General features: G+C 33.3%; 1 protein-coding gene across 1 annotated transcript in view; it reads right to left on the minus strand.

Moving 5' to 3' along the window:
- The window catches only part of GCC2 (GRIP and coiled-coil domain containing 2), a 58114-nt gene that overhangs the window by 31601 nt on the left and 12061 nt on the right, over positions 1–14452 (minus strand). The window contains exons 8-13 of the mRNA XM_007501201.3: positions 9532–9632; positions 9333–9431; positions 6916–7035; positions 3985–4149; positions 1785–1889; positions 948–1110 (exon numbers count right to left, since the gene is read on the minus strand). Coding sequence (XP_007501263.2) covers positions 948–1110; positions 1785–1889; positions 3985–4149; positions 6916–7035; positions 9333–9431; positions 9532–9632 — 753 coding nt within the window. The remainder of the gene's footprint in view (positions 1–947; positions 1111–1784; positions 1890–3984; positions 4150–6915; positions 7036–9332; positions 9432–9531; positions 9633–14452) is intronic.

Genomic DNA, 14452 nt, shown 5'->3' on the forward strand with positions numbered 1-14452 from the left:
ATTGGGGTTAAGGGACTTGTTCAGGGTCACACAGCTAAGACGTATCTGAGGCTATATTTGAACCCAGGATCTCATCTCCAGGCCTGGTTCTCTATCTACAGGCCCAAGTACTCCTTCCCATAACTCTAATTTCATTTCCCATGACCACTTCTTAACAAGAACTGTGCAAATTTTAGCCAAATCATTCTTCTCCACAATGGCTTCCAAACCCACTATGTTTATTTCTTACTCCACCTTCTGTGTGTGAAGGCCTCAAAAAATATTTTAATATGTGCTGATCTCTCCAATTCTCTGGGCTCTTAAATCACATATTTTCAGTATTATTCTGTAAGCTTCAATCATATTCTACCTTGCACTGCAATTTAAATTTTCACTGCTGCCTGTCTTGTGTCTCCAGTTGGACTATAAGTTCCTTAAAGATAAGACACATTTATTTTGCATACTACACAGTGTTACGTACATAGTATGTAAGCATTGACATATGAATAATCCTTAATCTCCCATCTCTAAAGCGAACTGAAATTTTGAAAATTGAAATTTGTTGATAAAATCATGGAACTTTATAATTAAAAAGGGACAGAGATAATTTATTTCAACTATTACCTTAAATATGGATCTAATTTATAAAATCCTGACAAGTCATTATCTAGCCTCCATTTGACTCTACTAATGGGGCAGACTGAGGCAGCCCCATAAACCCAATACATTCTGGGAACCTGACTGTTTTGTTATTACACATTGGCTACAAAGGACAGAACTAGGATCAACAGTTTAATACTTCTCCCACTTGATAGTCCTTCAAATATTTGAAGATGCAGCCAAGTTCCTGTCAGGTCTTCTCTGGGTTTTAATATGCTTTTCCAATATCATCTCTTTCATTCAACGAATCTTTGTATGGTATGCTTTCGTTATAAGAAAAGAGAAAAGTGAGTTTATATTTTACTCACTCATTTCTTCCTGTAGGGTTTCTTGTTTCTGTTTATAAATTTTAACTTCTTGTTCTAAATCTTCAATTCTGCTGTTTTGATCAGTAATAGTTTGATTCAGTTCTTTCACTAAACGTTCATAGTTAGCTATTTCCATGTCCATCAATGTAGTTTGCTGAGCATCCTGCATATTTTGTATATAGAAAATCCACATAAAATTCCAAATCAGTGAAAAAATGTTTAATTACAAAAAAGAATTATTAGTACAGAACATAAAACCCCTTGAAATTATTTTATATACCAGTGCATAAAACCAGAGACTAATTCTTATTCATTTAGTTTTAATTTTTATTAAGATTTCCTTATGTTTATTCTAGTTTTATGCTACCCCTTTTGTTCTCTTACATGCACAAAATAATTTTCTAAATATTTCTAATATAATTAAATTCAGTGACTTACTGAATTTTCCATTGTCATTCATATCTTTTCAAATATAGATAAATTAAATGTATATATTTTGAAAATTGGAAAGTAATTAAGTTTTCCCCCTTCACTACAGTTACTTACAAAAGAAAAAATAAGATTTCTATGCATTCTAACAAATGTGTAAAGTTAAATAAGACCTCAAAATAGGTAAAATTATAAAAGGGGTAAAGACACTCACAAGGAAAGCAGGCACTTGCAGAATACATTAATTTTTTCATTTTTATGAGGTACTATTTTAGAAATTACTAACTTTATACAACAATAATTTAGAAACTTAAAAGAACTTATAAAATATTTCTTCTCAAAGTAATGGGAGCATTTGGCCCTATGACCATGTGGCTTTCAAAATTCAACTAATGGGGCTTATTTTACCTTCTTAACCATCTCTAACTCTTGCATGGTTTTCTGAAGATATTTCTTTTCATTCTGAAGCTGTACCTGAAGCTCTTCAAGTTCCTTTAAAGTATTAGTATGCTCCTAAAAATTAGAACAAAACTATTAAAAAAGTATTAGTAACCAGGTTACTCAAATGAAGTTAACCTTATGACAGACAGGACCTGTAATCTTAGTAGTAAAAGGAACTCCCAGATGAGGAAACTCCCTCTATCAGTGCAGGCTGGCAGTTTTCCTTTAATTTATAGATTTAAGAGTATCTAGAAAGAGGTTAAGCAACTAAACAAGGTTCACATAGTCAATATGTCATAGGTCAGGGCTTTCTGGCTCCCAGGCCAGTTCTCTACCCATTATATCACATGCTGCCTCTTTACTTGTGTGACACTTTATACAAATGTTCTAATTTGTGTTTAAACTCATCTGAATTTACTAAATATTCTATTCAACTTTTATAATTCTTTTCTTTAACTAAATAAATCATATCTTTTACATTCAAATCAACAGTTGGCAAATACTCAAGATTTAATGAATATCATTTCATATCTGCCGACTATTTCTTCAGAGAGCCCTTCTTTCATTTAAACAATATTGTGAATAACAGAGAATTCTAAAACTAAAAGAGAACTAGCTCAGAGGTCATCTAGTCCAAAGCTCAATCAACACATTATTTTCTTCAACAATGTCACTGATAAAGTCATTTGTCCCCATTTAAAAGAAGTTCTTTATAGCTGAAATCTGTAGCCCAGCTTCAGAGAAAGTAGACTATCATCAAGACAGATCTTCAGATATTTAAACAGACAACTATCAGGTCTAATCTCCCTTCATTTGGATTCTATAATTCTATAGGTCATATTAGTTTTTATAGAAGACATTAATTTGGTTTGCAATTCACATCTTTTGATCTTTTTTTGCTCATGAACTATTGTCTTTCTGAATCTCCCTCAATCTTGTACTAGATCAGCTAAATTTTTGAACCCGAATTGACTTTACATTTATTACTAATAATTATTTTTTGAAAATTTTATTTAGTCAATTTAGAACATTAGGCTTTGGTTACAAGAATCATATTCTTTCCCTCCCTCCCATCCTTCCCATAGTTGACACTTAATTCCACTGGGTTTTACATGTGTCCTTGATCAGAACCTATTTCCATGTTGTTAAAGTTTGCACTAGGCCGATCATTCAGAGTCTACATCCCTAACCATATCCCCTCGACCCATGTAATCAAGCAGTTGTTTTTCTTCGGTGTTTATACTCCCACTGTGTTTCCTCTGCATGTGGATAACTAATAATTTTTATTATCTGGTTTAGTCAATTGTTCCTGCTTGTCAAGACATGGGATTTTAGTTCTGTCATGTAAAATAGCTTTCCCTCCATGTCTTTCATTGTAACATTTTTGAAGATATATACCAATTAGTGCCATCATTTAAATCACTTTAAAATAAAAATGCTAAAAAAAAAGGAGGGACAGGATATTATAGCAAGCTGCTAGGGATCTCTAGGATAATACTAATTCAAAATCATTATTATGCAGGCAAGGCTATTCAACCAATTATTAATCTAGCTAACTGTACAACCAATATTCCTTCGTCTTGTCCACAAGGATACAGCATATTACTTTACCTTTCTAGGCTTATTATACATTACTCCTCCTCATGAATTTTATTGTCTAATCAACTAGCCTTACTGTTATTCTTCACACAGGCTACTACTCCATTTCCCTTCTGTGTCTTTGCATAGTTTGCCCCCAAGACCTCGAATTCACTCTCTTAGAATTCTTAGTTTTCCTCAAAGCTCAGATTAAGTACCACCTTCAAATTAAGGACCTTCTTGATTCTATCCAACTGTTAAAGCTTTTATCTGTCTTGTATCTTTTTGTCTAATCAAATACATATTTGTCTTTTCCAAAAAAATAAGCTCTATGAAAGCAGGATCCATTTAATTATTGCCTTTATATTCTCAGTAGGTGGCATTTGGTGGACAATAAATGCTAGTTGACTGTGTATCATAATTGCTAAATGTTTGTTGAACTGAATATAACATGCATTCCTATATGAGAATGTCAGATACCTTACTGAAATCCAAGGATACTGTATATACAGAATTTCCTTAATTTACCAAATTAATAACTTAAAAATCAGAATAAAAAATAATTAAGTGGATTTTACAGCTAAATTACCTTTATTTTTTGCTCTTTTTGAAGTTTCTCAGTTTCCAATTCTTTGTCCACTGTGACCTTCACTCTCTGAACTTCCAAAATTTGAGCCTCTAACATCTTGACATTAGACTGTAGAGTTTCGATATGTGCTAGGAGAGTTTCATTATCAGAGCTCAGCTTGTCACACTAAAATGACAAATTATTTAGGACTGTGAATCAAGAAATCAACATTTCTTCATACTGTGTGATGTTGCCTAAGGAAGAGCAAACTAGCCCAAGTAGGAAATGGAGCAAAACAAAGCATCTTTGCTGAAGAAGAGTAGGAAAAGATTCATGAATGGCTGCTGTACTTCCAGCATGGGCAAACTAAGAAACCTCATACTGGAAAAGGGACCAGGGCAGGGAGGGATGGGGTAGGGGGAGAATAGATTTCAAATGAATAGAAGCTTGAAAAGTAAATTTCCTTCTCTTTAAGATAAAAAATTAAGAACTAATTCTATAGCATAGAATATGTAATAAAGTATACTTGTAAAAATCTCACTGTCAGTATTGATAGGAACACTTTTTTTATGTTCTATCAGGAAGAGTAAGAGATGTATGTACTCTACAAGTGACCAAGTATTTTAGAGGAATTTAACTGGAGCTTGATAAAATCAGCACAGTATCATCTACAAACAGTAGCAAGTCAAAGATCTTAACAGGTTCTGTGCTAGATATGAAAATCTTCCAAGAACAGTGGCAAACGCATTTGGTGGGTCCAAGGCTTCCTGCTTTATGACTCAATTGATATAATTTATCAGTCAAACAAAATTTCTATTATTCATTTCAAGAAATGTTGTATGATTCAGTCACATGCAGAGGAGAGATTATGTTGAAAGAGAAAAAGCTTCTAAAGACGAAATTTGTTCTAATTCAATACTTTTTATAGTCAATAATTAAGAACAACAGGAACTTGTATTCTCTAAACTTTTAAGCTTTTTGACACCAAAAATTTGGTCTATTAGTAAACTACTTAATGTGAAAGCTTACCTGTTCCCTTGTCATACCTAAATCAAGGAAGTCTGCTGCATATATAGATTATTTTCACAAAGATTTTGTAGAGATGGAAAAGATGGCTTATACATTAATAGCTGATATTTTTTTCTTGATCACTTTGTTTGGGGGTCTGTGATGTTTTTCCTCTACATACTTGTAATTTCTCCCATCTTTCAGATAATTTGATTAATCCCTCAAAAACTGTGTTGCCTCCTAAATAGAGTACTTCTTCATATATTTGATTTAGTATACCTGCTATTCCCATTTTCAGTGCCATTTGTACTTCATCAGAACATCAAGGGCTGTGATGTCAGAATCTAAATATGACAGTTGCATTGTCATTGATGAGACTGTTAGAAACACCTTTACAGATCTTTTTTTTCCCCTCTTTGTCATCTTTCCAGAATGGGATGACCAAACTTTTTTGGTTATTTTTTCAAGAAGCCTTTATTATCTTCTATGAGATTTTACAAATGAGTTTCTATTTTTCAAAACCATTGTTGCCCCTTGGCTGGTATCTCTCTTGCTTGGAAAAAAGATAAAGTGTTTGTTGATTGGTCTTTGGGTTTACTTCTTGTGGCTACTGAGTTAGAATTTAGGAAACGGTCCCAGGAGGTGTCAGTGTATATTCTTTCTCATTTTCTAGCATCAATAATTTTAAAAATAGGTCAAAATGGACCTTTAACTTCTCATTTTTATTGCTTCTTCTAACTTGGTAATGATGAAGTCACAATTACATGTTCAAGTATTAGTCCTAATTATATTATGAACTCCTTATTGGATTCTGCTTTTGTATTCCATCTACCACCCTCATTTTCTTATCAGCATGGTACCTGCATATAGCAGGAAATCAATGTTTTCTTGATTAGAAACTGCAACCTTTATACTCTTTTACTGGCATTTAAACTGGTCTATATTTAATAAAAGAAGTTTTCTTAAATAAAAAAACTGAATATATTCTACAGGAAGTGTTAAAACACCAAACCCTTACTTTATGTATTATAATGTTAGATATCATTTCTAAGGTAGAAGAATAGTAAAGGCTAAGCAATTGGAATTAAGAGATTTGCCCAGGGTGACACAGCTAGGAACTGTGTAAGGCCCTATTTAAATTAAGAACTAAAGGCTTGGCCACCTACTTGCCCCAGAAGCTAAATATTGATAACTCAAAGCAGCAAGTGAAGGGACAAATAACTTTTCTTTATCTGTAATGATATCCATATTAAATGAAATCCAACATAACTGGTGGCTAAGTTAGTGTACAATAATTACAAGTTTTACAAAAGAAATTTCTTATTCAATGAACTATAAAAATGCTTATTCAAAATTCCCTACAGTGAACTTATTCCTTCCCATGCACCTATTCACATTTGGAAGGCTCTGTTTAAAAACATTTACCAATTGTTGCAATGTTTCATATCTTATTCCTCTCAATTAGAAAATAAAAGTACTAAAAAGGGATTATTGCTAACCTTAAAATGTGACAAACAGAACAGATATAAACCAAAGACTGACAAAATACATGATTACATTTTCATTTCTTTTGGTTATTTCTCAATCAAAATGAAAGCATGGTGCTTTTCCTTATATAGCTGGTTTCTGTTGGAAGCAAAGGAAAAACAGTCAGAGGTTCACCTTTACTGAATGAGTAACCTTCTAAATATGGTATGTTAAATAAAAAAAAATCTAGACAATAGCAAAGAAATATATCCTGTAGATAAAAGTTCTTCACATATGAAAAATTTAATCAACAATTCCATTAACAATTGATGCTGTTTCAAACTTTTTCTTAGAGAATATTTCAGAATATAATTTTTTTAAAGTTATACATTAATATTTTTGGTAACATGTCTTCTTTATTAAAGTCAATGAATATGTGTTAATGAGCATATCCATAAATAATCAATTTTCAATTACCTGAGAAGTTGAAGTATTTAATTGTCTTTTAAGGTCTTCTATATGATGCTCAAAATTATTTGCACGCTCCTTTTCCATGTCCAATTGCTCTGCTTGTTTATCATATTCTAAGAAAAGATTCTTTAAAGAGAGACAAACAATTCCTTAAATCTGTGTTGGTGAAGACATGGCACACATGCCTTGGCAGCATGGAGGGGGCTGGTCCATTCCACCTTGCCTGAGGACAATTTTCACATACCCTACCCCTCTGGCCAACTGCCCAATATGAGTACTTCCTCTCTCTGCTCTCTGGGATAATGCAGGGGGCTTACAGGTGGCTTGAAGGAGCAGTTTGGCCACATGATCTCTAAAAGGTCTGCCAACTCTGCCTTAAGTAAAACACACTAGAATATCACATGCTGAATATTTAGAGTTATAGTCTTCTTCTTAATATTTATAAATATGGACTGGATGCTAATAATTTTTATTAGGATATATTATTAGAATATTCAATTCATGTGAAAATGAGGCAAAGAAAAACACTTTTGCTACATTTGGCATTTAAATGAAAGATAGCTAAAAAGATTAAAGGAAAAGAAATTTCCAAGAAGTGATGAAAAGACTTATGAATTCTACTACAAAATGCTACTCTAAGTACAAGAGACTAAAGCTATAATTATTATAAATCCTATGTGGGCTTCCAATAAGAATTCCCACACTAATTTCAGGTTAGGGATTGGAAAACAAATACTGTAAATCAAAATATCAGTTTAATAAGGCAAAACCAGCTCTTGGTTGGTTAACGAGAGGTTAACGGGAACAATTATTTTTTCAGGCTACTGACATATTCTTAATCCTGTGCCTTTAGTTCAGTATGCACTAAGTCAGGGGACATGCTGGTCACTATTCTTACAAATGCATTTTTAAAAGAAAGAATAGAAACTATTTATTGACCACTGCTTACCAGCATATAAAATAAAGTTAACAATATACAGCTGTGCAACATTCCAATAACTATAGTTACTGTTTTTGCCTGATTCTTTTGGAACCAATTGATCTGAATACTCAAAAGGTGAATCTTGCATATTGAAGGTAATTCTTTGTCACCAGAAAAAGAGCTGCTATAAATATTTTTGTACATATGAATTCTTTTCCTTTTTCTTTGATCTCTTTGATACTCAGACCTGGTAATGGTATTACTGGGTCAAAAGGTATAGTTTTAGAGTATGGCTTCAAATTGTTTTGATTATAGTTAACAGATCCACCAACAGTGCATTAGTATACCCATTTTTCCACTTCCCCTCTAAACTCTATTATTATCCTTTTTTTTTTAAAGAAATCAAGCTAGTCAATCTTATGGGTATAGCAGTAGCTCAGAGTTGTTTTAGAGCATTTTTTTTTCATGTAACTATTGTTATCTTTTATTTCTTCTGAAAACTTTCTGTTCATATCTTTTGATCATTTATTAATTGAAGAATGGCTCAAATTTTTATAAATTTGGCTCGGTTCTTCATATATTTAAGAAATGAGATTTTTATAAGAGACACTGGCTATACATTCTTTCCCTAGTTTCCTGTAGTCCTCTAATTGTGGCTGCATTGTTTTGTTTGTGCAAAACCTTTTATATTTCATGTGATCAAAATAATCCATTTTTCTTCCTGTGATTCTTTCTCTTGGTCACAAACTTTTCTCTTTTCCCAAAATCTGACCGGTAATTTGTTTTTCCATACTCCCCTAATTTGTTTAAGATATCAGCCTTTATGTCTAAGTCATTTTGACCTTATCTTTGTATATGGTATAAGATGTTGTTCTATTTCTAGTTTCTGCCAGACTGCTTTCTAGCTTTCACAGTAGAATTTATTAAATACTGAGTTCTTGCCCCTGTAGCTTTGATCTTTGGGTTATTAAAATATTAGGTTACTATGGTTTTATTTACACACACACACACACACACACACACACACACACACACACACACACACACACACACACATATAATGTAACCTGTTTATTTCAACAGTCAACCAACCACTCTATTTCTTAGCCAGTACAAACTATTTTGATGATTATGACTTTGAGGAATAGTTTGAGATCTCGTAGCATGAGGTTATCTTCCTTCACTTTTCAGCCCCCATCAAGTCCCTCAATATTACTCATCTTTTGATCCTCTAGATGAGTTTTATTTATTTTAGCTTAATAAAATAATTCTTTGGTTGGTTGGCTGGCATCTGTTGATCCTCAACAGAAAGTAAGCTTTCTGAAGAAAGGAATTATTTTTTTTTGTTTTCTATCCCCCATCACTTAGCATAGTGTCTTATATAAAGTGGGTGCTTGAATTTAGAATATTCTAATATAGGCAAAAATACATTTCCAGAAATAATTATCTTCACTTTGAAGTTGTAAGGTGAAATTTTAAAAAATATTAAAAGGATTTTTACCTTATAGCCTTCTGCTCCTCGAATGAGGTCTTTCATAGAAGTAGACAAATGATCTCTTTCAGATCGAACCAATTCAAGTTCTTCCCTCAGAGATTGTGCCTATTTCACACACATATCAATATTATGATTTTATTCAACACTGAAAAATGAAGATTTGTTTAAAACTGCAAAACTCCAGAGTGTTTAGAAGGTATCTTACCTCTTTTCGGCTGGAATCAAGTTCTTTTCTTGCTTTCAAGGCAACAAGTTTTATCTTACTTAATTTCTCTTCTTTTTCTTTTGATTCTTTTTCTAAATTTACTGAAAACAAGAATAAAAAGAATTGTTTATTTAATTTACAAGGAATTCTCTAGTAAAATACCTTTGGGACCTGCCCATTGCCTTATTCAGTTCAATATTTTTATTAATGACTTCGAGTCAGAAATAGCATCTTTATCAGAAATGTGGAAGATGTGAATCCAGGTGGAACAGGTAACATACAGCATGATAGAAGAATCCAAAATTGATCTCAACAGATTACATAAGTCAACAGATAATAAGTCAAATTTACAAGATGACATTTAATAAGTGTTTCAGTTCTGCGCAGAACATTTTAGAGAAAATGTTGATGAGGATGGTGATGAGACTAGAAAATGTTATATAAAGGGGGCAGAGTCAAGATGGCGGCCTAGAAGGAGCAGAAGTTCAGATCTCTGAAAACCCTTCCTTACCGATCACAAACTGAATGCTCCCAGGGGACTGAAAAACAAACTTAACAACAAGACAGAGCCAAGGAACCCTCCTGCTGGACTTAATTCAAAAGGTACACCCCCTGAAAAGCTGGAATCCAAGAACACTTGGGTTTAAAGGGAAGATAGAAGGAAGGTCCCAGGACCCATCCCCCTTCCCACCCAGAGCATTGAGATTCTAGCAGCAGCGGGAACTTCTGGGTGGGCAAAGGTGCTGGTCTGAAAGGCAAAGCTTGAGAGCAGAGCTGGCCAAGTTCAGAGTGTCCAACATAGACAGCGGGGAAGGAGCTAGAGAGGGAGCATAGATCTGGCAGCCTGGCCAGAGCTTTGGAGATCTTCCATATTTGCTCCAGCCTTCCAGGAAGTTTACGACTCAGAGCACACCCAGCCCAACTAAGCTGAACTTAATCCCATCAAAAGTCTCCAGAATGCAAGGAAGCCCAAGCTCCCCACCCATCCTCATTGACTGCTGGACGTTAAGCCAATCAAAAGCCTCCAGAGGACAGGGAAGCTCAAACCCCCAACAACCCTCTCCCAGAGACTATACCAAGAGATCTTCTGTTAAAGCTCCAAGAGGGGAGACTGATAGAAGTCCCCAAAAAACAAAAAAATGAGAGGAACAAGAGCACAGACAAATACGGGGAGTAAAGAAGGGGTGAATTTGAGCAAACAACAGAAAAAGAAAGAAACTACAATAGACAGCTTCTACTCAGCAAATGGAACAGAGGGGGAGAGATCAGCAAACGATAAATCAGAAATCCCAGCGATTTGGATACAGGCTGTGGAAGAACTCAAAACACAACTAAGAGAGGCTGAAGACAATTGGGAAAAGAACTTAAAAATTAAGATAAGTCATCTGGAAACAGAGGCACTTGAACTAAAACGAGAAAATAGTGTCTTGAAAGCCAAAATCAACCAGCTGGAAAATGAGGCAAAGGAGATGAAAGACAAGGTAAAGAGGATGAAAGACGATCTTCAAAGAAAATCAGACCAGAAGGAAAGGATGACCAAAAAGCCAGAGATGAAATCCAATCTAGAAAATGTTATATAAAAACTGAGAACTGAAGAAGAGAAGTTATGTTTCTAGGGGGCAGGGTTTGCAAAAATGGTACAGTAGAAAGAGTGCTAGATTTAAAGTATGGGTATGATTTGGGGTTATGGTTTTTAAAAGACCACTGTTACAAATATGATTATAGAAATAGTAATAAGTAATAAGACATGTATAAACCAGGGGAATTGCTTGTCAGCTCTGGGAGGTGGGAGAGAAGAGGTGAGAGAACATGAACATGTAACCATGGAAAAATATTTAAAAAAAATTAAATAAAATAATGTGGGGAAAAAAATCAAGTCAAAGGTCTTGGGGTCTAATCCTGGCTGGACTACTTATTGCCTGGATGACCTTGAACAAGGCCTTTGAAATTCTCTGGGCTTCAATTTCTTATCGATAAAATGAAGGGGTTAGAATAGAGTTTTTATTCAACACTAAATACATTATTCTATGGTTCAAAGTATTTGAAAAATCTTCTAATGGAAGGATTAGATTGTTTTGTACTAAAAGAGGTAGGGATTATAAGATATTTCCAAGACAAAATACAGTCTGATATAACAGAAAAACTGTTAATAATTAAAGCAGTTCACAAGAGAGTTGCCTTTCTAGGTGGTAAGTTCCCCATTAAGTCTTCACATGGAGATAAAGAACTGTTTGGGATATTAGAAAAGAAAACTCTTCAGGTCTATGTTTGACCAGAGACTTCTGAAATCCCTTCCAAATCGAAGATATTAGGCATAAACTGAATTAGAAATTGTTAAGATAGAAAGCAAGAAACATATTGCTGGGTTGTTAAAATGAGATATTAACATTATTATTATTACTTTTTTAAACCCTTACCTTCCGTCTTAGAAGCAGTACTATGTATTGGTTCCAAAGCAGAAGAATGGTAAGGGTTAGGCAATGAGGGTTAAGTGACTTGCCCAGGATCACATAGCCAGGAAGTATCTGTGGCTGAATTTGAACTCAGGACCTCCCATTTCTAGGCCTGGCTCTCAACCCACTGATCTACCCCTTATAATTTATATATATATTACATATAATATATATAATACCCCCTAATATATATATGCATATATATATTTAATCATTTAAGTTCTGACCTCCTGATTAAGTCAGATAAACAGAGTGGCTTTAAGGAATTATCAGCCATTTTCCCAAATATTCTACACATTTGGGTCCATTTCTGTATTGTCAAAGGTAATGGGGAAGCAATTATAAACAGTATAGGTAGTCAAGGGCTAGAGGAGTTAATTTATATGAGTCAGAATCAGTGAAAACCCAATATACCACTTTTGGTGTAGTGGTGTTAGTTCTCAAAGGCCCTCAGGCACTTTCATCTTAGTGGTGCTTTTTGTTCTCTCTCTCCTACTTATCCTACAGTGTTCCTGCATTGCTCACCTTATTTCTTTTGTGATATATTGATCTTCAGACAGAGTTTCTGATTTCAGTTTGGTAATTGGTTCTTGCTGGTACCTTTTTCTTTTCTCTTTCCTCAATTCAATCCTACTACTAATTTAGTTTTTGATATTTGCCTCCTAGTTCAAATTTTCATGCCTTCTTAAATGTATTTTTGATTTTCACTAATTAGTTATATCAAGATGGTGATTGTTAATATATTTAATATATTCCTTAACTGGCATATAAAAGTTCTATTGTGTAAAAGCTTAGATATCCATACATGTTGATGTTAAATTCTTCTTAAAATGACAGATAAGGAGGAAAAAAAATCATTAGAACACAGATCTGTTTTGGGGCATTTCTTGATCATAAATCTTGTACTTGTAAATTAAGTGTCAACCAAAATGATGTTTTGATTGGGAATCTCTAAAACTTAAAAGGCAGGTCTGAAGATCATATATCTTTTTACTTCATGCTTTGTAAACATTAACCTTAAGTTGGGTTTTTTGTGTTTTCAAATGAGAAATTTCCAAAAATTTTTTTGTAGAAGATATTTTTTTAAAAAAGTTGCTTCTTTTCATTAATTACAGGATAGGCCACTGCTATATATATAAAAATATTCTTACTGAGAGAATTTTTTGCCTATCATCCTCAATGGAAATAGATAAAAATAGCCCAGGAAAAGAGTCTCAAAACAACTTATCTTAGCCAAGTAACTATTTAGAAGATTGATTTATATAACAATGTCAAACAAAACTCACCATATCTAAGAGTTATATTTATTAGCTATGTGAATTATTTTCTTTAACTTTTTTTCAAGGCACTAATTCTATAATGTGGTTTATCCTTATCATTAAAAGAAATTGAGATTTAAGGAACAATTACCATAAAAATAAATTTCTGCTAAATTATTTATATATATAAATAGCCACAAACGTCAGTAAATATAACCCTACAGTCTTGTTGAAATCTGTTTAGCCAGATTTTCTTTCCAGATGGTTTTATATTCCTATTAAAAAAGATAAGTGTTCAGACAGTTGACTATTTCAAACCACCCATGTTATGCAAAATCTAATACTGTATTAAAGTTTCTGGATCCTCCTTCCCTTATAATCCTTTTAGGATTTCTCTCTAGATTTCATTCAATCAGAATCATCATATATGTAGTTGCTACCTTCCTGTTATCTGAAAATGATTTTATATCCTAGGAGGTGTACATAAAGTCTCAAAATATTACATCTTTTTTTTTTTTTAAGTGAATTGGATGAAGGCAAAAGGAAGTAGTACATTTATTCACAAACATTGGTTTGTAAAGGTTATGGCTAGATTTTTTTTTCAATATCCAATGGTGCTAATGCCTTAGTAAGGCTTAGAGGGAAATGACCAAATGAGTATATGAAGGTAGCAGAAGACAAAGTAGAGGTGGTCTTTTTCTTTTAGGGAACCCTAAAAGCTTGTCTAAATAAGTGGTAAAAAGCAAGAACTAGTTTCTTGTTTTTTTTTTTTAGACACACAAACTTGATGAATGCAAATGAAACGGTTTAGTTTTTCTGAAAATTCATCTATCTGAACAATATACAACATACAAGTTTATTTCTTCTGATTACATAGCTTTTTTTTATCCTTTTGTACAATCAGGAAATCATCATCAGGAAACTGATAAGACAGATACAATAATCAAGCATGAACATGTGTGGCTGTTATATAAATGCAAAGTACTTCCACTAAGAGTAAAATAAAAAGGTTCATAGAATCATAGACATAGAATTTTGAAAGTGTTTTGCCCAAAGTTACACAAATGTTTAAGTGGCAGAGCTAGGATTTAAAACCTCATCCTCTTGCTAAATCTATTACTCTTTCAAATGTGACATGTTACTCTTTAGGACTCTCTACTTTCATGTTATGTTATTTCAAAGTACTGCTAAACTGATCCCTTGAAACTT

Source organism: Monodelphis domestica, chromosome 8 (genome assembly GCF_027887165.1).
Source record: "Monodelphis domestica isolate mMonDom1 chromosome 8, mMonDom1.pri, whole genome shotgun sequence".
In the NCBI taxonomy this organism is placed as follows: Eukaryota; Metazoa; Chordata; class Mammalia; order Didelphimorphia; family Didelphidae; genus Monodelphis; species Monodelphis domestica.